This window comes from Olea europaea, unplaced genomic scaffold (assembly GCF_002742605.1).
Source record: "Olea europaea var. sylvestris unplaced genomic scaffold, O_europaea_v1 scaffold574, whole genome shotgun sequence".
NCBI classification, from domain to species: domain Eukaryota; kingdom Viridiplantae; phylum Streptophyta; class Magnoliopsida; order Lamiales; family Oleaceae; genus Olea; species Olea europaea.
Window position 1 is genome coordinate 34583 of NW_019264080.1, and position 27702 is coordinate 62284.

General features: G+C 34.4%; 2 protein-coding genes across 2 annotated transcripts; both read right to left on the reverse strand.

Moving 5' to 3' along the window:
* Positions 1–191: 191 nt before the first annotated feature.
* Positions 192–2617, reverse strand: LOC111389284 (pentatricopeptide repeat-containing protein At4g14050, mitochondrial). The gene has a single exon (XM_023014198.1). It carries the CDS (start codon positions 2173–2175, stop codon positions 340–342), a length of 1836 nt encoding a protein of 611 aa, XP_022869966.1. The 5' UTR covers positions 2176–2617; the 3' UTR covers positions 192–339.
* Positions 2618–4345: 1728 nt separating this feature from the next.
* On the reverse strand, positions 4346–25791 carry LOC111389294 (probable acyl-activating enzyme 16, chloroplastic). The gene is made up of 18 exons (XM_023014216.1): positions 25433–25791; positions 23949–24140; positions 20503–20617; positions 19462–19549; positions 16870–17081; positions 14575–14693; positions 14015–14164; positions 13806–13873; positions 13209–13314; positions 11574–11732; positions 11323–11376; positions 11163–11243; positions 9208–9345; positions 7027–7186; positions 5720–5799; positions 5445–5590; positions 4790–4847; positions 4346–4699 (listed from the first exon to the last, which is right to left on the reverse strand). Exons 1-18 carry the CDS (start codon positions 25604–25606, stop codon positions 4607–4609), a joined length of 2193 nt encoding a protein of 730 aa, XP_022869984.1. The 5' UTR covers positions 25607–25791; the 3' UTR covers positions 4346–4606.
* Between the last annotated feature and the right edge of the window lie 1911 nt (positions 25792–27702).

Consider the following 27702-nt stretch of genomic DNA (forward strand, 5'->3'; position numbering starts at 1 on the left):
TAGGGCGTCAAGTTTAGGATGAGATTACTCTTTTAGAGTACTGCCACTACTTGATACTAAACCTATGAGAATACTGTCTTTCAAAGTCACCACTCTAAAACGGTCAGGTTGTGGTTCAAAAGTTCGGTTTATTGATTGACCCGTGCATGGCTAGAATGTAATCTTTATAAATTATGATGCGACATCAGCACTCGAAATTAATGTATTGTAACAATTAAAGTACTCAAATTTGAACATATTTTGATGTACTACCTCAAAACTTTTAATGGTCCACATATCAACACTGACATTCAAAAAAAAAATTAACTCACATCTAATTTTCTTCTCCAAATCACACAATCACCAGAAGTCGCGACAAGAGCAAACACCGCCTTTAAAATGATGGAATCTGTTGGCATCTCTAACAACGATTTCCCGATTCATGATGCTACAGATGAACTTCAGAACTACATGACAGTCTCCACAAACACGCAGGTTTTTAACTATCCGTATGGTTGTTCCAGGGACAGACTTAAGCAACCCGTAAGCAATAGCCAGTCTCTCGCTATGCCAAAAGAGTTGTCTTTCCTTCTCTTGCTGTCCCATGTCGTGCAAAACTGAACTAGTGTCTGGTACATATCCTCTTCTCCTCATCTCAGCATCCAACTCCTTGAGAAGTTCAAAGATTTCATCCTTCATAGGATGTGACGTCTCCCCGGAATAGAAAACTTGGTTCTCCTTCGACAAGTTAACACAACTGTAACCGGGTTCCTTTCTCCCTTCCATGGCAAGCATAAATTTTCTGACTTTCGATACGTTTTCCCACATACCAGCACCAGCATAAGTATTAGATAGCAATATACATGATGATGGATCTTCTGGTCCAAGTTCCAGCAGATGATTTGCGATTCTAACTCCCATTTCACTTTTCCCAACTCGCCTAGAAGAGCTCAACAAAGCAGCCCATGCAGCTTCGTCAGGCTTGAACGGCATTGAGTAAAGGAGGCTCTCAGCCTCTTCAAGGTATCCTGATCTACTATAAAGATCCAACAAGCACGTATAATGCTGAAGAGACGGGTTCAATCCATAATCGTCCACCATAGATTTGAAAAGTTGGCGACCTTTGTTCACTAGGCCAACATGACTACAGGCATAAATTAGCCCGACAAATGTCACTTCATTTGGCTTCAAACCAACAGAAGTCATCTCATCATACAGTGACAATGCTTCATCAGCTTGCCCATGCTGTGCCATTCCAACTATTATAGAGGTCCAAGAAACTACATCTCTCTTCGACATATGACAAAAAATCTTCTCTGCCGCTAATACATCACTACACTTGGCATACATATCAATCAATGCATTACTGATGAACAAGCTAGACTGATAACCAAAACCTATAACTACTCTGTGAACCTGTTTCCCAAGATCCAACATAGCTAAGCTAGCTGAAGCACAAATCATACTCGAAAGAATAAATGGATCCTCGATATAAACTCCTACTCTTCTCATCTCGATAAAAAGATTAATCGCATCAACCAAAAGCCCACTCTGCACAAACCCTGATATCAAAGCAGTCCAAGAGTACAGATTTTTCCCCGGCATTCCGCGTAAGAGCTCAATAGCCTCACTCTTCCTCTCTGCCCGCGCATAGCCATATATCAAGCTAGTCCAAGAAATCACATTTTTTGACAAGATGGAATTAAAAACTTTATGTGCAGTATCAGGCAGTCCACATTTTGCATAAAGATAAACCAGGGACGACTTTACAACGTCATCATGCAAAAACGGCGACACCATAAACTGGGCATGCACTTGCTGGCCTAGTTTCAAGGCACTCAAATTAGCACAAGCCTTAACGAGACTTGCAAAGATAAAATGGTCCGGTTGGAAGCCTTCAATTAGAAACTTGGTGGAGAACAGAGATAGGGTGTTCTGAAAAAGGCTGGCTTGGTTGTGGGCAGTGAAAATTGACGCCCATGAGGCCAAATCGCGTTCGGGCATTTTGTCGAACAGCTGGAGGGCGTCATTTTGATAGCCACATTTTCCATACATATCAATAAGGGTGTTGGGATAAAGGAGGCCATTGTGGTCTAGGCCGGATTTGATCACTTGGGCATGGAGTTTCTTGCCTTGGGTCGGGAGGTGGCGCTTGGCGCATTGTTGAAGTTGGTGGAGAAGGCCAGTGTGAGGCATTCATGACCATTAGGCTACTAACTCAAGATAAATTCTCCAGTCCCTTGCTTTTGCATAGAGAAATCAGAATTTATACTTCTTCTATTTTGTCTAGATTAACACTTCTATTTTTGGATCAAAGAGTCGACCCCAACTATAAATTCTCGACGGATGTCTAGATGTCTTGTTTTTTTCATGTGCCGATTCTTCAAGTCTCGCAACGAAATTATTTTTCTCCCGTGGACAGTAGTTTGCTTCGCTAAACTGCCTTTTGCCTTCTTTCATCACGAGTCATAGTATGTGACACATTGTGAAGTTGTCATCCGTGCTTAAATAAATTTTAGTAGTTGTATCGTATCAAATAGAGAAACATTCATCTTGACACCCATAAAAATTTTGGAAATATGAAAACTACGAAAACAATTATTCTGTGTACAGAATAATGACAGAAAAATTTCAGATTACTTACATGGAGCACACATGAGTAAAATATTACAAAAAAATACCCACCCACCCCTTCCACTATCTGCGCCCTTTATAACCGATGCGAAGCCAATTCTGTACGTCAAGTGCAATTGGTACGAAAAATATGGTTAGTCATTTTGGGACTCAAATTAGTTCCATTTGTGTCAATGACCTCTGTTACATCAACCTGGGCCACAGCTTGAAAAGTGAGGAAATAAATCCTAGAGAATCTACACGACACAAAATGAAGGCCAAATAATGCATAACAACCCTAAGCATCGGTAAAGGATATTGGCCATGCCTACACAGAGTACCTTAAATATTAAAACATTGAAAACTATTGGAAGAGTAGTCATGTTAAACATCATTGAAGATGGGCAAACCTACAGCCCAGCAATGCCTCCCAGCCCATACTATTTGCTCCCCAGCCCAAATTACTTTAATGCTTCCCAGCCCAAATTATTTTAATGCTCCCCATCTCATATTAAATGCTCGCCTGCCCATATTATATTTTAAGCAAAGATTTTAAAATTATGGCTTAGATGTTAGCATTAGTTCAGCTTTAATTTAAATCTCAATTCAAGTCCAATGTTCCATTATACAAATTGTATTAAAGACACTACAATTATTAATTACTCTTTTCAAGACATTCATTAAATGTGAATATTTTATTGTCAAATTAGATATTCTATTTAATAAATGTTTGACTAAAATTTACTTATAATTATTAAGTACATTCTTTTACAAATAATTTGTATTGATTAGATGTAAAAGTAAACTACTTATTCTAATAGTTAGAGACACTATGTCTTTTTTCTAAATTACGTATGTTTTCATTCATTACTAATTCATATTTAAAAAAAAAAATCTTATTTTGACCATAAAGTAGATATTATGATGTAAATAAAAAATTTACTATAGATTTGATATTGACAATAAAAAGAATGTGTTAAAACTTTTTTATTTATAAAGTAATCTATATCGACAATAAAAAAGAATATTTATTAAAACTTTCAGTTGTTTGAAAAGATGAATTGTCAAAGTTACTAGAAGAGTACTCATTAAGTACTTTTTTAAATGTTCATTGGTGGATATGTATTTTTGCTTAATTCTATCGTGATTCAATTAGTTTATATTTTTTAAGATAAGCATCGATTTTTTATTTGGTAAAAAATACAAAAATTTTGTGGAATATCTTAATGTGAGACATCTAAACTTTTTTTTTTTTTTTAATTTCATTAAGTGTCGTATACTTTTTATCTTGAATATCACAAAAATAGCCTCCAAAACTCAATTCTTGTGGCGTAAGTTCATTCAAAGTTTTTTAAAATTTCAACCAATCCTAAAATCATTTTCTGGCTCCGCCCTGGAGCTATGCCAAACGATTGCTACTTGAGGTAGATTCTTGAACTTGATCTGAAGCGTTAAAAGGTACTATTGGACCTCTCCTATCCGCTATAACTTTTAAAAAATGTGATTGTCTCTCACTACTTCAATTGGCTTTAGCGTTGGAAGTCACGTATTCTATTATCTTAGGGAGAATGATGTCCAGCTATAGTTTTTTCAACAATGCATCCTACGTTGGCATAAGTTTGACACAATTATCAAATAGCCTAACACGAGAGTCTGCCACCGGGGGCTTTCTATGCCAAAAGAAAAAAGAACCCGTCCCTCTTCGTTCTTTTCCCCCATGTTGATGTCGCCACAGTCCATGTCACTATCTAGCTGCTGCTACTGATTGCCTTTGTGAAGAATGATAGTTTCCTACAAGCATCATCTCTTCCAAGAAGTAGACTGATGTGTTTACATTAGAACAATGTGGTATATATAATAAATTTATAGCCCAACACTGTATCTATATTATTACAATAGTGAATATTGAAATTTAGCGAAGGAAAAAAGAATGTATTGTAAATTACAGAGATTGTGTAAGCGATTGACCAGCCATATTTGCACATTTACTAGTTCAATGAGACTATATTAGGCTTCACTTGTATAAACTGTCTATTTCCTCTTTGAATTGAGATACAACCTTGTCTCTTCTGATTTTCATGGTTGGAGTCATTAAGCCACTATCAATCTGCAATTTGATACCACAGTTGTTAAGAAGATACTATTATTAAAATAGATTCCGTAAAAACCATTTTACACTCTTGAAACAGAAATTTACCATGAAAGGCTCGTTCACCACGAGAATTGGTCCAACTTGAAATGAGCACTCTGAAGTCCTGCATTCGAAGAAAAGGCAAAGAGAAACAAGAAAGTGAGATATTAGGTCAGTTGAATTTACGCTCTATCCTGAAATTCTAATTTCCAAATTTTTGTGTAGAGGATTCAAAACTTCCAAGAGATCAGTTCTGTTAAGCTTCAACAGACAAGATTTAGAATCTTCAAATTGTTTGACACTATAGCTTAACTACACCATACGTGTGATCCGTTGATTGCGTGTTGCAACGTTCTTTTTAGTGCAACTAAATTTATTTTTGACGTTTACATGAAATTGTCTGCAATGATCATCGTTCTTCAAGCAAAGTGAGTAAAGCAAAACACAATACATCAAATTCAAGTGAAGGACAAAAAGATTATAGCTTTCTACGCATAAAATCTTATATAAGCAGCAAAAGGCTTTGCACTCAGTGTTGTGATTGTTATCAACTTATGTTTTAAACAGTTGTCCTACGCGAAAAGAGGTCGTTTTCCTTAAACCAAATATTAAGGAATATTTCAGTATAAGTTTGCTAAAGTAAAGACCTTTATATCGCTTCACTGATGCTAATGTCTCAAGATTTTGTAAATGCTATGAATTTCTCGAATGTGCGTCTTACCATTTTCTCAACTCTTCATGCAATAGGCTAGTCGATATTTCCTTACTAACTTCAGAGGCATCAGATTCTACTTTAGACAACCTTTTAGCTTCTGACAAAATCTCTTCCTTGTTTGGGACAATTATAGCTGCAAGACGTCGTTGATCCTGCAAATTCGATGCAATGTAACACAAGTTTTGGAAGTATCATGTGCTTTATCACATATATGGCAATTGGTGAGCTATTGTAAGGAAACAGAAGTCGGCATGCCTAATTGAAATAAATTAAAATTTCACCTGGCCAATGACTACAATCTGCTGAATAAGACTACTTCTCAGGGCAGCTTCTTCTATCTCTGCAGGCTCAACATTTTCACCTATTTCACCTCATTGAACAGTTAGTGACATGATGTTCACGTTTAATGAACTGAGTATGGGTGGGTAAAAGAAAATCGAAAAACCGATCAAACTAAACCGAGTCGGGTCAGTTTGGGTTGGTTAGAACCAAAAAATTGGTTTAGTTCGGTTAATTTTAACCATTAAAAAGTCTGGTGGGTTGGTTTCGGTTTAAGCAACCAACCCATTAATTGACTGATCCAACCTGCAAATATCTTTTTTTATTTTTTTTTATTTTAAAATATATCTTTTTAAACGTAAAAAACAAAATAATAAAAACAAAAATATAATGTTATCTCAAATAATTTGTTTAACGTCCATATTTTTTCTATCAAAACTCTAATTATCAAAAGAAAAGAAAGTAAGAAGAATAATCATTTGGTATAAACTTCGAATTTAGATTGTAGCCTTGTTTTCATTTTGGTGTAATTGTTTGTTGGTAACTATCAAATTTATATATACGATGATTTTGGAAAAATTGATTATTTACAATTTATATAATATATATTATTGATATGCTCCATGTAAGAAAAAAATTATATGTATAAAAAACAAATGTTTTAACTCAATATAGGTATACAACTTTTTTTTTTCTTTTTTTGCTTGCACAAATTCCAAACCGATTAACCAAACCAACCCGATTTGGTTCGGTTTCAAAGACTGGATTGGGTCAGTTTGGATAGAAATTTATCCAAACCGATCAAGTCGGTTTCGGGTTGGGGTTGGACTCATAACCAACCCAACCCGAACCATGCCCAGACCTAGAAATGAGTAAGGTCTTTGAGAAATAGAGGAGATTATTACTATATCGATGCCTTAAAAAATTTATCTAGTCAAACAAATGGCTGCAGCATACAACTATGAAGGAACAGGGGATCCATTATCTAATTATGTCATACCAAATAAATATGAAATTAGTTTCAAAAATTTCAGGAATTGTTTATTTTGCTACTTGAAATAATTTTGATGGAAGTAATAAATAAGTTCAGATACTATAGGAAAATCCGACGGTTACGGAGTCTTTCGTAATATCCAACTCATGTAATAGAAGATTAATCAGCTCTGTTCTACCTGAGAACACATTCTAGCGAATTTAGATTTATTGAACTATGTCAAAGATGCACCTTTTATTTGTTTTACCTAATTCATATTAGTACTATGCCAACAGAGAGAAAAACATGTGTACTGTAATAAACATTCTAATTTACCTGTTGAAAGGACTATAGTGTCCTTTGCGCGTCCTTCAAGAACAATAACACCTGCAGCAGCACAACTTCGTCCAACAGAATGATGAGGACAAATCCAGCCAATATCACCCGTATCCAGCCAGCCATTCTCATCTAATACTTGTTTGGTTGCGAGTGGATTCTAGTTTATCATTTTCAAAAGAGAAGGTAAATAACTTTGATATAGAAGATAATGAACATAATTTATCACTAGTAGCTTTCATACATATGTATTGAATGCTCAACACCATATAGACCATTTTAAAGACCTGCAATATATTTGTTAAAGAACATTACATGATATGATTCAAGTCACTGAGTTACTCGGGACTAACAAGAATATCTAAAATTTATACATTTAAATAAAATTGAGGACCACATTGAAGACAACTATCAGGTGCATATGTTACATGGTCAACGTTGTTGCCGTTATTTCTGGTAAGTTATACAGCAGGTGTGCATGGCAGTGTGAGCAATATCTATTTTTCAGGTTACAAGGTGGAAGACGAGAATAGAAATTGTAAACATCAGCTACATAGAGCAAATATAAGTTATTAAGTATATTGAAGACCGAAACAACTGCAAACACTCATCTAGAAAGACACTACTAAGTAGATAAGATGGACATCAATAGTGAAATCAGTAGAATATTAACGTTATCGAATTATTCTGCAGGAATTTGAAGCCAAGAAAAAAAAAATGGATACTTTGTCAAGTCTTGTGAAAATTATTCTATGTAGCGTGGACATAATATTAAATTATTAATGCAGCTTTTAATTTGAAGCTTCTAATGAAGATATTCAAATATAAAATCACACATCTACACATACAAGCACGTGCGAGGTTTTATGCGGGTTGAAGTGGCTGAACAAATAAATATTCAATAAATCTACTGACTAGGAAATGAAGATGCATAAATATTCGCAAATCAAACTGATACAAAAACACCAATCACTTGGTAGCGATATGGAAAAATTTATCCAATGATAGCGAAATGTTAAAACACTTCACATCTTCCATTTAACAGCAGATCAGAGAAAGGTTAATTTTCGGCATGAAAGCCTAGCAACCAATTCACAACTTCAAAAAGTAAGCAATCTTTTAGCAGTGCTATGGAAGATAAATCCAATGACAGTGAAATGTAGTCCACGCCTCCAATTCCCATCTTCCATTTAACAGCAGATCAGGGAAATGTTGGTTTGCGCATGAAAACCAAGCTACATTGTCACAAGTTCAGAAATTTAAATGTCTTCATCTTGTCCTAGAATTTGTTGAACCACCTTGTCTATTAAAGAGGGAGACAAATTTTATTTATTTAAATGCCTTTCACATGACCATCACATCAAACATGTGCATAATTTTCACAAATGGGTGGCGATGAGACTTAAAGCCAGAACCTGCGCCAGATTAGATACCAATTCAAATCACCTCATCCCAAGAGCTCAAGCTATTAGAGAGTGACGCTCATTCATTTGATTAAAGCCTTTGACAAAGTGTAATTGATAATTAATATGAATGTGATAAGATTTGTGGCTTTATCTTAAAAGGTCAATTTTATTAAGAGGAGTAACCCAATTCCTTATAAGTTAATCTATATTTTTATCTTTATTCGATGTGAAATTGTATCCCTTAATATGTCCCTGCAAGATGGTAGATCATTTGAGTAGATCAATCTTGAAATTCATATGCTCATTTTTTTAGTCTTAATCGAATCAAATTGCTCGTTAGAGCTTAATGGCCTCCAATACCATGTTAAAATTCGGAGCTCTATCTTAAAAGGCCAAACTTATTAAGAGAAGTAACTCAATCCCTTATAAGTTGGCATATATTTTCATCTTTATTCGACGTGAAATTTTATTCCTTAACAAAATAGCACAATCTTTCATATTAGTGCGACTAATTAAACCAAGAAACAACTCTGAGAATGATATGGTAGAGAGATCACAAGATTCATACACTTGATACAAATGTTGCAACTAGCCATGCAGAAAGGTGACAAAGCATTATAAAAGAAGGGCAGGATGACCAAGTCTAAATTAGAAATTTAAATAAAAACAATAACAATGACAAATAACAAGAACATGTTACTTATGTTCATGGATCTAAAAGATCTAGTTACATAAATACTGAAGTTCTGTGACAAGAAGAGCTTTCAAATGTTACCTTGTAGTAACCCTTCATGACTTGTGGACCCCTAACTTTAACAATGCCCTTTAAACCAAAAGGAAGAACTTTGTCTGTTTCTGCATCTACAACCTTTATCTCTGTATGTTTAATAGGATGCCCAATTGAGCCAAGAACCTTCAAATGATAAGTTATGACACTGTCAAGTAACATAATATAATAGAAAGAAGTTACTGTAGAAATGCATTCAGAATATTAAGAGTTGAAACTGACAAGAACTTAGTCAAAGAGGTGGATTGATCAGCTTAGATCGATTTCTGTGGATTGATCATAAGATCGATTTCCATGTTTCGGAAATCCATACAAGCACAGTTGTTTTCACACGACAATTATAGATACTGGCCACCATCAAGTCATGAGGTTATACTCCATGGTGGGAAATTCTGTTAGGAAGCCTTTTCTCCCTAATGCATTCCATCAATTTCTAACCATTGGTAGATGACATAGTTTTGGCATGACTTAGCTTGGACTGAAGTTGCACACTTTAGTTGAAGAATAGTAGAATCACAACAGAAATGTATTCTGGATCTTCTAAAGGATAGACTCTTAATAGAACCACCTTCAATGTTGAGGGAAAGAAAAGCACTTTGTTGTATGAAGAAGAAGAGATAATTAATCCTAGAAGCCTGCATGAATGTTTCTGGGTTAAGTCATTATCTGATCTAAGATCAACATCAGGGTATTACACTTTTTCAGAAGCAATCAGTATCAGTGATGGGAAAGTCCAGCACAGAAATGTGTGGGTTAATAGACATGGAATCTGTGAGTGGCTTTGGATGAGTGACCTTGGAATCCAGTGTAAAAAAATTATGAAACTTTGTTGAGACAAGTTAGGAACGAATTTTGCACAAGATCCAATCAAAATGAACAATGTAAAGCACATGGAAGTGTGCCAACAGTTTATAAAAGAATAAATTGAGAATGGACTGATTTGAGTTGGAATAAAAATCCAATTATAAATAGGAAATCTATTTTAACTTATTTTCTATTTACTTTCATGTTCTAGTTAACTAGGAACTAACATGGTGGTAGGATTACGTTTCCTAATATTGGAATGTACTATTATTAATAGAGTTGATTGTCCATTATTAATACCATATCCAGCCTAAATTTCATGTGTACTCAATCATATTCCTATCAAGGGCGAACTAGCTGATATTCTAAGATAGCGGTTTCTACTGGGTCATTTCAAACTAACCAAAGCAGGCTAGGGATGAAAAATACCTTCCCCTCAGCATGGGCATGATTGTTGGAAAGTCTGCCAACTTGGCCAGTGGATTTCTAAAGATTTTTCCAGTTCGAATGAGTTGATTTTATTGCAACAGAAGTACACAGAATTTCTTTAAAAGAGTTCCTTTGTCAGAACTTTGTTGTTTCTTTTCTACTTTTAACAGCAGAAAAGGCATTACTTATTTGGTATAAATTTGGATTGTTTGTCATGCAATCGATAGTGCAGAAACTAATCTAACAAATGGTTCTAGATCTAAACATAAATACCCAAAATATCAACTTTGAAGATTCAATGGCAGAGAAGTTCAAAAGGAAAGTCATAGTAAAAAACATTCAATAATATTTTATCCCTAAGAACAAAGTAGATTTAGAGAAGCTTGCACAAAGTTGATTTTAAATTTTCTAGAGACTAATTAATAGAATGCCTTAAACTATGCAAATTATATGATTCTAGTAAGATGGTAACAAGTTCCCACCCAATATTTTCTCCATTGCCCAAGGATGTTTAAACTATGCACACAAGACTGCTAAGTATTTCAAATCAAGGTCTTCAAATCAGATACTCCTTTTATAGTCTTTCTTGAATAGAAATTCATTGCTTTAATGGAACAAATACACGAAATTTATTGATTCAGAACTCATCATGGGAAGAAGAAAAAATGCAGCAGTTCATTAACTTTAAGGTCATCAAATATGATTATTACATTACAATTTGGTCGTCGAGCAGCAACCACAGGTGAGGATTCTGTTAAACCATATCCATTCTGAACTTTTATTTCAATTGCCTGCAGTATCGGATCAATATTACAAGGAATAATTAGACACATTCCTGACATAACTAACAAAGAATGAATAAGCTCTTACCTCAAAGAATTTGTCCACATGTGAAGGCAAGCTACCACCTCCACTCACGCCAGCCTGCAAAACGTCAAAAAAAGTTTTACATTAGTCATTTGTACCTAATAATTTTGAGAACTTCCAAAAATAAATCGGAAAACTGAACATGAATACGCATACAATAAAAAAAGAAGTACCTAATCATTGTAAGAACTTCCTAGAATAAATCAGAAAACTGAACATGGATACACATGCAATAAGAAAAAGAATTGCCGAACCTTTGAAATACCAATAGCAGAATGAATTTTACTGTAGACAATTTTCTTTGCTAACATATGCAATGGCCACAATATCGCAGCAGAAATCCTTGCCCACAACCATTCCAAAAGATAAACAAGGAAGGAAGGTTGTTGCAGATTTTTTGTAAGGCATTTCCCCTAAGAAAAAAGAACAATCTTATTCATTAAGTGTAAAATATAAAAATGGGAATGCAGCGTTAAATAAACCAGTTAATCAAAATTAATCATGAAATCCTGATAATCTTGAAAAGTGCAAGTTCTCTAAGTGGTATTTATTGTACGGAGATATTTGGGAGATGGCCTTGGGTCAAATCCAACTTACACTTTTAAAACTTAATTATCTATCTGTTACATTTTGAGTGGTCCATGGGACATGATCCAAACCGAATTTCATTCCTGTGTTGCTTGCTTCTCTTCCTTTCTTATTTTTTCTCTTTCTTTTCACAGTTTTACTGTAGGTCACCACCAAATGGATCAAACCCCTTGGGTCCACTATAGCCACTCTCCTTGTCTTCCTCATTCTCACATTAACTCCATGACGGTACCACTGGATTTACAAATTCTGTTGGCTACTAACAATTTACTGCTGTCCCAGTATCCTTTACTATGATTACTTGCTGTAAATTTAGGTTTCTTAGAGCATAGATCAGTGTCTTGTAAAGCAATTTAAATGATGCAACCCTGAGTATTTTCCTAGAGTGACTATTTGCTCACCGCTGTTCGCAGATTAATGATCCTGCCTTCTTAAAACCACCTTTAAAAAACTCAGCAAATCACCTTTAAGTAGTTCAAATATACTGAGTAGACAAACCAACCATATAGAAAACAAGAAATTTTTAAAAAGCTGCAAGTAATCTTCACTGTTTCACGTGTCAATACAGCGAAACATGGTGCAGCACAAAAGTGAGGAAGATCAATGCGTATAATAGACAGAGATAAGAATCTCTCAACATTTTCACCTGGTTGGAAGGCGTTAAGCGCCATTTAGAATAGTTCGTCAACACCCTCTTTTATGACAAAAGAAAAATCCATTCATACTTGCAAAGGTCAAAGTATTGCCTTATGTACGACGTTAATCAGCTACAAGGGAGTAATTGCTCCTATTTGAAACGTAGCTTTACAAAAACAGAGGAGACAATCAATCTACCTTAGAAAAAGAAGAGGGGCTTTTTTGCTTGTTACCCTACCTCACCTTTAGCATCTGTAACTATCTTGCCGAAATCCGGTATCTATATCTCAATAGGTGTCGAGAATTGTATCATCCAAAGTTTCAAAAACCAGTTCCACTATCATGTTAGAGCATATCCTTGTCTAACGTTCAAGCCAAAAGAACATCAAAGTACGCTTTATGACAAGACAGAGTGAGAGCTAAAGAGATCTTTGGCTACTATTTGTTTAGAGAAAGACTACCAAACTACATGAATCTTCAATAAATACACATAATCAAAGTAAGAAGAAGTAATATTCTGTCAAAACAGCATATTATCTTATACTATGAAACGGAAACAACATGAATATAATTATCAGTACAGTGATTCTAATTATAATGGGCTCTGAACAGCCAAACTGTTAAAACAAATTTCGGAAAAATAAAAAACATGATTATGATTCAACCTCATAAATTCGTTTGGCCTCCATGTACGCTAAACTGATCCGCAAGAATAGAAGAGCAACTAGTTTACGAACAGCAGAACTCGTAGTAAATTGCTTCTGAATCCCTCTGCAAAATAAACCAGTGTTAGTGATCTATAAACAGTAATGAAATTCATCAAGCAGTAAAGGTAAATATGGGATCTGTCAGTGGCTTCAGTGTTATAATTGAGAATCGAAATAACATAAACACATTCAGCACTGAAAGACAATAGTGTAAACCATCGACATGAACATATACACAAAGCATATTAGAATCCTTCATAATCAGCAACAACAAAATAAAGATAAAAGGAACAAAAACTCAAAAAACCAAAAATTGAAATATGAGGTGAATGCATAAAATAAAGAACAGCAATGCCACTCCTACGTCTTTTGGAGATAACTTCAGGTCATGAATCCAATACTTACTCTTCAATAGTTCCTCTTCTTACTCTAATAACCCCCTTCCACAACTTCCAACTACATGATATACAATTCTTGCTTGTCCCATAGACATATGATATATTTAATGAGTTACAGTGCATGATGAAAGTAATACTTTAAGGCAGTCAGATTCACCTGTAAAGTGTCTCATAGACTAATGGAACAGAAATCAGATAATGAGGTTGATAACTCTGCAAATCTTCCTGCAATTGAAGAGACCATTTACCCTCACAACTAGACAACAATTAATCATTTCTACAAACATTTTCTTTTAGTGAAATCATAATTACAGAAGTAAAGGGACAAAAATATAACAACACCAAATAGGAAGGGAAATAATGCACCTTTAGATTTTTCATTGTTGTGTACACTTGCTCGACTCCATGGGTAAATATGAAATACTCACAAGCTCTTTCATATGCATGCCAAGGTGGAAGCAGGCTTAGAAATCTGTCCCCAGGCACAGCAGGTACAATGTCCCATAGATTTGTAATCTAAGATAGAAGCATATACATGGGTCTTTAAAAACAACCAGATAACTTACGCAACAGATTTCGATGGGACGGGCAGTATATTTAGATACAAAGAAATTTATTTGCTAAAAGATAAAACAGGCAACATCACACACACATATGGTCATAATCAACAAATCACAAGTATAGCTCAAGTTCTTCTCAGCAAAGAACTACATGCTTCTCTTCGATGCCAGAGGAAATTTAAAGAATACCTCTCAAAAGACAGAGAACATTACATTAAAAGATCCAAATGAAGAGGAAATTCCAACAGGCAAAGCTACCTTCATTATTCTAGCAGAACCCCCAACTCCATTTCTCAGAAAAAATAAAAAATAGAAATAGAAATTTCTTAACCTATCCAAAAAAATAGAAAAGAATAAACGGTCAACCTGGTGCAGCAGATTCTTGTGTGTGAGCATAACACCTTTAGGATTCCCAGTGGTGCCACTTGTATATACAAGCGTAGCAATGTCTCCAGATCCAATAGATTCATAAATATATTGCTTCCCTGAAATTATTGTAACTAGTCAGCAATGTCATTCCCAATGTGGATTATGTTTTCATCCTTTCGATAAATTGTTCGTCACTAGTAAGATGATAAGTTAACTGTTATCACAGTATCATTAATTCAAAGTAAACATTGACAGAAATATTATTTGCGCAAAATATTTGCAAATCAAATATGATCAGCCTCATTACATCAAATGGAACTAAAAGAGAAATTGTTTATAAATATCAAAAGAACTTGTAACTATAATTCCAGTATTACAAGTGTTAAAAGTTTTAAAACTCAGAAATCATCTATCAGCAAAGCAATGAACCATTAACTGTATTCACAAGGTCATTGATTGTTATAAGAGGCTACCCACATTGTTAATAAAACTTAACATATCAGTCAACCCCTCCAAAGGCACTCAATTAGTATGCATCTGCTTGAATTATGACCTTTTTAAAATATTTGAATTTGCTTCATTATATAAAATCTCTTCATAGACTCAAATCAACATCGTAAGGTCTATTCTGAATATACATACCAGTAAATTCAGCTACAGGATTCTATTTACGACTGCCAACTGTTAAAAAGAATCAGTTATGGCTGTTATTTTCTGAGCTAGGACAAAATTGCGATTCGACTAACTTTGAATAGATAGTATATCTTATGGCATTGCATCATAAAAAGTTCAATTTAACGTTATGCATTGGTAACATCAGAAAATTTGATATGATTTGCTTACCACCAAAAAAATTACTTGTTTGCTTATGGCCCATGCTAATCATGCTTATGATTCTTCTGATATTTCATTCAAACCATAAAAATTACAATAGAAAAGTTTCTCATAGAATCTCAGACAACATCTGAGAAACCAGCATAATGGTAATGTTATTAACACTATGATACTGAAAATCATGTTTGTAATTTGTATCTGTACAACTAAAGCAATAATGAAACCTTCTACTGAGCTCTCATCGGATCATCAATGATTCAATATCACAATCTTATATATCAGAAGCTCATCACACAAAACAAAATGCAGGCACCAGCAAAAATTAAGTGTTATTCCCAATAATTTTGGGGTTGGCTGCCAAACATATCTCAACCACCTAAGTAGTCATTGTTTCCAATGCATAACATCCTCGTCAAGTCATTCCCCATTAACAGTCATACAATAACGCCTCTGACTTGGTTTTATTTAATCAAATACCTTTAGACATATCCATTGCAACTAGTATTTAATCAAATACTCTTCTTTCATTTGTCTCACATTGTTTTAGACTTTAATATCTCATGGAATAACTAGTTAACCATACCAAACCAACCTCACCCAAACACCAAAATACTCGGCTATGAACACAATCGGATGGATTCTTTTCTCATCTTCATCTTCTTCTCTCCCTCACACGAAAGCCAATCTCTTCAAAAAGTTTGACATGACAAAATAAATGTTAAACAAAGTAGATATGGGCCCCAAAACAAACCCAAAAAAAAGGGCAAAAAAAGAAAACAAAAGCAACCGAGGAATTACTTTGTGCAAGTTTAAAAATATATGGTAATCTAATATTTACTAAGGTACTATAAAGAATAAACCCAGTCCTATAGCTTCTGACATTAAAATTTGTTAGAGGTGCCACTAACGCCTCTTCCCTGTTAAACATAGCATATATAATACATCCCTGTAGCACCGACACTCCTCGAACACTGTATGATGATCATTTTTCTTTTTTATTAAAATAGTATATATTTTCAATTCAAAACTATTAGTAAATAACAAATATATACTCATATTTAAAATATTTCAACTAGAAAAATTAATAAGAAGTATAAAAATAAATTTATACTATATAAATGAATGAAGTGTCGACGACGTATCGTATCAGTACTTTCTTTAAAAAATCGCATATCGGTGTATCCAATATGTAACGTATCGGACACACGTGTTTATGTCGGTGCATCATAAGACTACATAGAAGGGCATAACATGACTAAATAATAAAATAAGTTACAATGCTCTTAAAAGGATCGATTCTTTTTCTGTTCAAATCAAGTGCGATTAAATATACATCTTAATATATGCATCCAAAAATATTATATTCACATCAGACAATCAAGCATTAGGCAATAAAAATTTTGCTGCAGCAGCAATCACTTATTAACGCTACTGAACAATGACAGCAGAGCAACTTACTGGCATCTTCAGAAAGAAGCAAGGCCGTATGACTCTCACGACCCAAACTTGTTATCTCATCATAGCTATAAACAGGAATTTCTGCTGCTGCTACATCTCTTATGCTTGATTTTTGTCCCCATAGCAAAATGACAAATTTTATAGTGGCTCGGGAATGAAAGGTTTCCAAAATGCGGTTGTACAAAACTGGATCGTCCACGACCAGTGCCACACTGCGGTTATAGCAGTAAAACATTTACATTCTGAAATTCAAGGAACAACGGAAATGATTTTTCTCAAAGATTCACCACCTTCCAAGATATGCAACCAAAAACGGGCATTATGTATCCACAGGTATAGAGAGTTTTCATCTATGGTGGAAAGGATGAATCACTGCCTAAGACACAGCAGGAATCAAATAAAATGTTGTCCCCATAGAGGGGTGGGGAAGCATTGAAATCTCAGATAATTTGATCAGAACATTTTGCATTTATATCTAGTATTGTACGGCAGCACATCCCAAACCATTTCATACAATGACGCCATTTTTCTGCATATCTAGTCGTATTATATATATTTTAAAGAAGATTAGTTAAGTATACCTCTCCATTCTTGTTGCTGTTGTTCTCATTACTAATGCAGAACGGAAGTGTTTTAATTAACTCGATATAGCGCTTCAAAAAACAATACGTTGATATTGACAGATAGCAATTTCAAAAATAAATTCACAACTGTAAATTAAAACGACCAAATTTTTTACGAGATATCAACATAGCTAAAAAATTGCAGGAACCAAATAATTCTAAGAAGGCATTGCATACTAATTTCCCTATCTTGTGGTATTATAATTTTCTGTTCATAATCTGTATCAATCAGAAAATCTCATCTTATCTCGTCAACAGGGGAGACAGAATGCAGCATTTTGATGGTGGAAGAACCAAAGAAGCAATTTTAGTTGGTGGGTAAGCAGGAGCAATTGGAGGAAATAAAGTTGGTAAAAGCATAAGATGAGGGAGAACCAGGGGAAATTAAAATTAACAAGCAAGAGAATGAAAGTAAATCCTTTCTGCTAGTGCTGATTTTTAATGATAAAACGTGGGATTTTACCATCTGTTCCACCAACAAACAAGAACTGGCTAATCAGTAATTTCCAAACCAGCACATTTGCACTTGTCACATAACCTCAAGAAGGAAAGTACCATTTCCCTACAGTTATTTCTGTTGCCTGTATATGTCCAGCATAGTTTTGATGCTGCACTGAATGCTCAACAAAAAGTGTCTCTAAGTACTTTTTGAACATGATTTGTTTCTTGTTTACTAATTGTGTAAAATAGTAGATTATTTTGGTGATATCACATTTTCTATGCCCTAGAATCCTTTCCATCAAGCATTTTAGTATTGAAGAGTCAGGAATGTAATCTATGAAGTCCTTCACCTGTAGATAGTAGATAATGATGCTAAAACACTAAGCACATAATTTCTTTACTAAAAGAAGTTGATGCAAGAACTTGGACACCTAATGTTGACCAACCTTCACAAAACCATGGGCTCAATTTATCTTTCTTTCACATTACATCAATTGTTTGGATGCTCAAATGATACAATAGGATCTATAATAATTTCTTTCCTCACAGTGGCTTTAGGTATATATAGAACTAAAGATACTGTTTTATCAACGTCTTGTGGCGTCTTAAAAAATATGAACTTCGTGCAACAACTTTCAGTGAAAAACTAATTTATACTGTAAACTTGCCTGCACACAAACTAATACCAAAATTCATAATATATCTCATTCAATAAAAAGATTCCAATTTCACAATCTAATAAAATATTTTATAACATCTTCAACACCATTAGAAGGTCAAAACCAACCTCCTTTCAACAATTAAAACTTTAATGACAAGGGGTGGTCCATGAGACTTTGTATTTCTTTTGAAAAACTATTTTAATCCAAGCATGGTATCATAAGCATTTTAAACAGAAGCAGACTAAAAAAAGTATAATAGATGATTCATTTATGACTGGCATCTAGTCATCTGCAAAGCAATTGTTTAATGGCATCCATTTTCCTCAAAACATCAGTGAAAGACAATAGAACCTCATTCTTTTTACTTGGAAAAACCCTTGTAGTTCTTCACTTCATAAATTCCACTCACAAATAAGAAAGAGAAATTGAAAAATTAAATATAATTGTTACAGAGTTCCTAAATATTCATGAATTATGCAACCTATGTAAGAAAATAAGAGTACACAAAGAAATCTGCAGTATTGTACCAACAAACCAATTAACTAAGAATGCAGCTTAAATTAGCCTCAATCCCAGAGCAGCAGTTAAAGCGTGAAAATGCAACAATGAATATTTTTACAGCACCTAGTATTGGAAAAGAACTTCAATCCGCAGATGAACCAACTACAGTTAGAAATTTGATAAGGGAAAAAACTACAGAAACTTCCATTAACATAACGGAAAATGATAGTATGATCACATGCACTACACTCATCGCAATCTATGACAGATCATGCTAAAAAGAGTACATATATGTCTACCTATCAACATAAATCCAGTTGGAATAAGAAGAGAGCATAAGTCTGAAAGGAAACATCTCCTCTAACCTTTCAGAGTGATTGTATATCTGCAAAAGCTCTTCAACAGATGACCTCGAACCTCTCACAACATTGATTGCTCCAGTTGCCATAATACCTGAGGTCAGATTGACACATTTAAGAAGTCGTTCAAGAATTCAAAAATGCATGTTGTACACAGATTGAACATTTCAACTCCAGTCTCTAAAGGAAACAGAATCTAATCTTCAAGAGTGATTTCCAGAAGAGCATCTCAAATATCGCACAAGTTTTTCCCACATTTTGCTAGAGTTACTAATGGCAGTGTAATAACTTAGGAGAGGGACCCCACAAACAGCATTTGCCCAAATGACTTCAGAACTACTATCCCCAAGTCTTGAGCAATCTTATTTGCTAACTAGCAAGAAAACAATTATCCTACATCAACACATTTCTAGAGGTGGAAAGATGAGCAATGAAAATACTGTCTGAACCCAATTGAGCGAACTGTGTGGATGCAGACCAAGAAAAGGATAAAATAGATAAAAGCAGGATATATTTTGCAATCCAACTGGATGCACAAGAATTTGTGCAACTTGTAGATTTGCATTGGGTCTACTTAGAGAAATGACGGTAACAACATAAAATTGGAAAAATTAAAGCATGACCTGGTATTGTGGTGGAATGGAACATAGTCTCGAAGTTTGTGATCTACAAATTTGCAGGCAAAGAAAAGCTCTTCCAATGGGATAGAAGTCCGATGTAGAATGTTAGGAGAACCATTATACTTTCCATTAGTTTCCAGAGCAATTGGCTGCTCCTTATCCATAATCTTAGTTTTGAATGCATTTCTTGGTAATACAAGAATGAACCACTGGTACCTATTTGCTTGTTGTGTGAGATAGAAAGAAAGTTAGATCCAAAAGAGCCTTTGTTTGCTAGTTTAGGGAGTTAGAGTTCAATAAAAGCTTGAGCAAGGGGCTAACTGACAGAGTCTGTAGGCCGAGGGAAGGATGCAGACTGCATCTTTTAAATTTAGTACACTTCTTTTTTTAAGGCACCAAGTTTAGGTTAAGGTGAATGGCTGCATACCTTGATCTGAGACAAGCCACCGGCATGAATTATCAGCAAAAAGGGCAATCTTTTCCTCTGGTTTCAATCCAATAACTCTTAGTCCTTCAGAGAAGTTCAAAATTTCTTGCTCAAGCTGAAAGTTTGTAGAGGGAATGAACTTCAGATAAAAGTACTTTGGGAGAGGAGCAAGAGGATGGGGAAACTAAATGTCTCTCAGAATACTGGGAACAAATTAAAGTAGCAAAATATAAGGCAAATTAATCCAACAAGAATAGAATTTCCATAATAAAAATTTTAAACTAAAATACCCATCAACTACAGCTTACAACAAAATGGATTAGTACTTTGAGAAGGAAAGGAATTGTTGATTCATAGGTTTTCTATGAACCCCATTCACAAAATGAATGCAGATAATGGTACTGACTACTTCAAATTGACTTCAGAATATGGAACTTTATTATGTTAAACAATGCATCTGATATGGAAAATGATCACAACGACAACGAAAACAACAACAATAACAATGCAAGACGCTGACTTTAGCACACAGCATGGATCAAGATGATGAAACATCAAAAGTGGTAGGTAAATGCTTAACAGAAGTTTATTGGCAAGTTTTAGCTAGGTTCATTAAACATCATTATGGCTATCAGAGACGAATTGTCATTTCTTGGGTTTTTATCTTTCAGAAAAAACAGCATGACAAGCAGCCTGAGTTCGAATGTTGCAATAGCTTAAGAATGGAATGAACCCAATATGCATGATCTATGGCCACTGAGAATACATTTTCTCGAATACTTCCACTTCACATTTGTTTCTGTAGAAATTCCAGGGAAAAATTGAATCTGCCTTATTCCCAACGACTGCTTAACAACCCATATATAAAATAATAGAGTTCACTCCTAAACATCAGAAATGGAAACTAGAATTAAAAAAAAAAAAAAAAATGTCCTAGAAAAATAAAGCAAGGATCCTAGAATAAAACCAGATCCTATCAACAGAAGCTCCCTTAATGACCAGATCTCCTCACATAAATTATGACCTAGTGTAAGCTAAAAGGCAACTTTCATTCAAATACACAATTAAACTTTTCGTCAGTACTCTTCAAGCGGGTGTAAACTCGCCAACAATTTTTTGGAAAGTTGCCTAGGTGGACCCTTGCTAAGAACATCAGCCAGAGATTGATCAAGGATACAAATGGAGTGCAGATTAGGCCTAAGTCTTATTTCCTTTGATAAAGAGTCTCAATCTTGACATGTTTTGTCTCGTGATCCTGGAACAGACTGTAAGCTATATTATAAGCTACTTCTTGTCACGATATAGTCTTACAGGAGACTCGATTGCTAATTTTTAAATTATTGAGGTGATCTCAGCCATAACTTTTTGCAGATTTCTAGAGCCACCGCTGTAAACTCTGTTTCAGCATTTCAATAGGTAACAACAACTTGTTTTTTACTTCTCCATATGGTGTAATAAGGTACCCTCCAAGGAAGGTACAACAGCTAGTAGGGGATCTTCAATTAGTGGTAGAACCTGTCCAATCAGATTGAATCTGCCTTTTCCCCAACGACTGTTAAACAACCCAAAAAAAAAATAATAGAGTTCACCCCTAAACATCAAAAATGAAAACTAAAATAAAAAAAAAAAAAAAATGTCCTAGAAAAATAAAGCAAGGATCCTAGAATAAAACCAGATCCTATCAACAGAAGCTCCCTTAATGACCAGATCTCCTCACATAAATTATGACCTAGTGTAAGCTAAAAGGCAACTTTCATTCAAATACACAATTAAACTTTTCGTCAGTACTCTTCAAGCGGGTGTAAACTCGCCAACAATTTTTTGGAAAGTTGCCTAGGTGGACCCTTGCTAAGAACATCAGCCAGAGATTGATCAAGGATACAAATGGAGTGCAGATTAGGCCTAAGTCTTATTTCCTTTGATAAAGAGTCTCAATCTTGACATGTTTTGTCTCGTGATCCTGGAACAGACTGTAAGCTATATTATAAGCTACTTCTTGTCACGATATAGTCTTACAGGAGACTCGATTGCTAATTTTTAAATTATTGAGGTGATCTCAGCCATAACTTTTTGCAGATTTCTAGAGCCACCGCTGTAAACTCTGTTTCAGCATTTCAATAGGTAACAACAACTTGTTTTTTACTTCTCCATATGGTGTAATAAGGTACCCTCCAAGGAAGGTACAACAGCTAGTAGGGGATCTTCAATTAGTGGTAGAACCTGTCCAATCAGCATTAATGTAGCTTCCACCTATAGATCGCCATTCTTTTTTGAAAGAATTCATTTACCTAAACTACTCTTAAGATAGCTCAAAATTAAATACAAAACATTACGAGACTTAAACAGCGCATGCATGAAATTGCTCACATTGATCATGCTATAGGTAATATCAATCTTTTGGTAATTATTAGATCAATCTCCCTACTATTTCTCATATATTCCTTGATCAGAAACCTCATCTTCCCTTTTCATTCTAGTTCATAGCTACTTTCCATTGGATAATCACTTGGTCCTCTCCCAAGTATATTGTTCTCTTTCAAAATATCTTGTATATATTCCTCCTAGTTTAAGAAGATTCCTTGTTTGGACTGAGCAACCTTCATGCAAGAAAGTAACGAAGGATCCACAAATCTTAATATCAAAGTCCTTTTGCAAGATACACATTTAAGTTGGGCATTTCTTTTTCATCATATTCAGTGATTATTATATCATCAACAAATACAATTAATGTTGTAATCCTCATGCTCGTGGAGTGTTTAATGAATAGAGTTTGATCTCCTTGACTTTGATGACATCCATTCTTGACCATTGACTCTGTAAACCTTCAAAACCATGTCCTAGTAGACTGCTTTAACCTTATAAGGACGTCTTTGAATGATACACATCCTGCTCCCAAGATTTCCTCCAATGCCGAGCTGAAATTTTCATATACACTTCCTCGTCCATTTCACTATGAAGAAATGAAATGGCAGTGAATTGGATTAATGGCCAAGAATGCATAACTGAAAAAAAGACATTGTCTACAGCTAAAATTCTGTGTCAGGTTTGTTAGATGCAAACCACATAAGGCATGATGCCTAGGAGTGATTCCCGTTTTTTCATTCTAGTTTTTTGAAGTGTAATCCAATATATTTCTGCAGCATATTCCTTCCCTATTTCTCACCATAGCATTCTGATATAAAGCACCCGCATCCAGTCTTACATCATCATACGAAAATTGTAGATGCTCATGTCTTTCATTTTAGAAAAGTGACATAGCAAAATGAAGCCCACAATCTACCAACTGTTGATCCAAAAAGCATGAAATTCTGGGTACATATAGTGAATCCCAAAACAAACGGCAAATCATTGTCTTACTCATTGCAACAGCACCTAGTCCGCATTAATTACAAAATCCCAACTGTAGAATGATAGAGAATATAAAGAAACAGAGACTAGAAACTGACCTGTTTATAAGTCATATTTGTAGGAGGGTCATGGTATGGGTCCATCAATGCTACACGATCACCAAATTTTTCTGCAGAAGTCCTCCAAATGTCAGGAACTGCTTTCCACTCTTTAGAAGGCAAGACCCCATTTCCTGACAGTAGCATATTTTCTAGAATGGGGGAAAACTTTCTGATCTGCATTTCCTTTGCCTGTAAAAAGATAAATGCATGTAGATGTTAGATCCTTAAATTTTGCATTCTTTCAAGCCCCAATTCCTACATTCAGAACCTTTTTCTTTTGTTGGAGAAAGGGATAAAAGTCTGCAGCCTGGAAATCAATATCACACCACATTCATATAAATTAAATTTCTTAATGAAAGGAAGTATAAGAGCTGCGGGGAGAATGAGTTATTGATCTTCATGGATCCCAGTATGTAAGCGTTACAGCCATTGAGTTCAACTCACCCACAAGCACAGAACCTACCCACTAAATGCAGGTAAACAAACAAATATAAGAAAAAATGGTGTGAGTAGATAGGTAGGCAGGTGACAGTAACCAGTTGTTAGAAGGTGGATAAAAACCAGATTAACATTCTAGCTTCATCTATGAAAGTCAGAATGTTGATTACCACTTGTGCAAGAAGTTTCCAGGACCTTAACTCCTCCTAATACTCAGTTATTCATCCCTTGTCCAACCCTTTATGATCATTTAATATTTTAATTAAGATGATTGGGAAAAACTTTACCTAATGCCTTGAGCCTGGTTCAACAAGTATAAAATTTACAGCAATTCTCAGTTTGCTAACAACACCAATAATATTACGAGTACAAATGTTGGACAAGATCATATTCTAAATAACTAGTAATAATTTAGATTCTTCATATGAGCAGTTCCCATTACAAAATATGTTCAAGATTGCCGCAGCCAAAGCACTAATATATCATAAAAAGCAAAGTATTGCAAAAATCAAATGAACCAAATATGGAGGTTTTCTATTTGTTTTTGTTTCGAACAATTTTCTGATTTTAACCTTCCCCCTAATTCCAACGAGTTATCCTATTGATCTTGACCTCATCTACAAATCAAAATCTCACAGCAAATTTATATTTTCCCCTTTTGGCCTAAATGCCATTTAATTCATTCACGTGGAAGAAATTCATAATGTATGAATGATGAGCCCGAAATGAAGTTACGTTAATAGCTCATCAAAATACATCAAAAAATTGTATGCACAAGTGGGTGGGTTATCAAAACTAAATTTAATCAACCCATAACTAGAACAGAGGTTAAAAAATTTTATTATTGAAAACGGTACTTGGGAATCGCATGAAATTCAAACTAGTAACAGAACAGTTTCCAGGAAATGAAGTGATCACTCAAGAATCAGCTTAAACCAAATTACAACAATAAATTCGACGAAAACTCAGTAACATCACAAGGGCATTCAAGAACCAATTACAGTAATATTAGATTCAGACACAAAAGTGTACTGGGCAGTCACCTGGGAGTTGCAGTAAACTTGAAGCGTTTGAATTCTTGTAACAAGATGTGGTCTACATTTCCGATAGAGTAAATTGGAGTTGATCAATCTATGATGGGGTGAGACTAAATGTTTCAGTGGATATCTGGGATCGCGAGAACTCGCCACAAAACTAGAACTCAGACTCATAACCATATTGGGATACTGGAAAATACAGAGAAAAACGAAGATCTATTAAAATTCTTGAAGCAACAAGCGACTTAGAGAAGTTTCCGTAGATATTGGGCAATGCGTTGAAGTTTCAACAGGTGGAGTGGGTGGGGGGCCGTGGGGACTGTTATGGAAGATGATTGGAAGGTGATAACAATTATATTACACTGAGCAAAAATGCTTCGCCTTAAGCTACTACCATTGATTGAGCCATTGATTTTATTCAGGAAATATTACAGTTAGGGTCCCCATCTAATATTTTAGTAGCTTCAGTCCCTTTACACCATTTTTTGTATTATTTGGATCCTACATGACAATAGCTTTGTGGATTTATTTTCATTAATTTGTATTTTCTGTTTGCTTTGTCATTAATTTTCATTAATTTTTAGTGGGCGGCGACACTCTAGCTGGATTCGTTGGGGAAAAATTTTTTTTGCTGATAATAGATATAATTTTTAGATTATATATTTGATAATTCATATTAACAACAAACATTTTTTGTAGTTCAACTGGTTAGCCCTTCCACTCCTGAATTGGAGATCTTGTATTCAAAATTCTTCAAGAACAATATTTTTTATAATTTTTGTATTTCAACAATTTTTACCAAAACAAATGCAAGAAAGATGATTCAAACATGCTATCTTCATTAAACATATTGACCACTTTACCATCATGACACTTATTGATTTTTAGCGCATAATGTAACAAAATAATATATGTTCAATTTTACTGGTTTAATGCAACTAGAAACATTTTAACCAGTGCTTTATCTTTCTTCTTGATTTTCTTTTTCTTTTTTTTTTCCCCCTAATCAATTGATTTGAGAGTTCGGTCAATTAATGGTAAATGAATTTATAGAAAAATTGACCTTAATGTCATAAGGAATCTTTCAACAAAATTTATTTAATTAATAAAAGGTTCCACCTTTCGTTCACAGAAAATCGATTGCGAAAAAGTGAAATCATACAAGCACATAATATCGATATAAGCACATAAATAATTTCAATTTTGTTAATATAATAATACTTGTTTAATTAACTTTAATTGTAAATTAAATATTGACATTTTGTTAATATATATTGCATATTTAATTGAAAAATAAATTAAGGCATTTTGCACATTATGGAATGATTTTTTCATCCAAAATGAAGGTTTGTACCTAGTTCTAGTTCTAATCTATACGACTTTTTGAAAATTATTTAAATAAATATTAACAAAAACCCCTACTATTACGGAAGTTGGTCGTCGATAGTAAACTTTCAACGCTCGCGATCCGTCCTAATTGAACTCGACTCCTGGATTCGTCCCTAATTATAAGTTGGGTTTTATTTCGAAAAGTTGATTGGCACTATTGTATAAAATTGTTCTGCAATAAGATTGATTTTTAATCATTTATGGGTCAATAGACCTACTAATGATAGAGATTTCAACGCCTATTAATCACTACTGTGACTTTGTTCAATAATTAATCATTATTTTATGCTTATGGACAAGACACTGTAAAAACACTACCTTGTCCACAAAATTATTAGCAGATTAGAAGTTTATAAGACAAATTTGATAATTCGATAATCTCAAGTGCGACGAGCTTCTATCATGCCGTAAATCAGACTTAAACTTTGATTTTCGATGATACTCTCTACTTTAACAAGGTGTACTTACTCGTCTTTTAGTATGATCGTAAGCAATCAATGTATTTATAGACTAGTTATGTTGATGCAAGAGTTCAAACCATTTTTTGGAAGAGATGCCAAAAAATAATTGCTTGATCTTCCCTTCAATTTTTACCTTAGCGAATTGAGTAATGCACATATTCAACTTGTAGATGTGGTCCCTAAAATCTGAACTTTCATCTATTTTTATTCATGTCTATTTCTTTTGTACAACCAAACTGTCAATAATTTCGACTTCTACATCATCTCACTAATATATTTAGACACACTAACTAAATAGTGCTAACCGTCTTCACTTCTTGCAACAAGGAAATTTCTGATGTGTGAGCGATCATATTCCTAAGTACAAATGTTTAATTAGTTTTCAACTCCAAAGGCAATTTGAGCGCTCAAGGTGTGAATGGAACC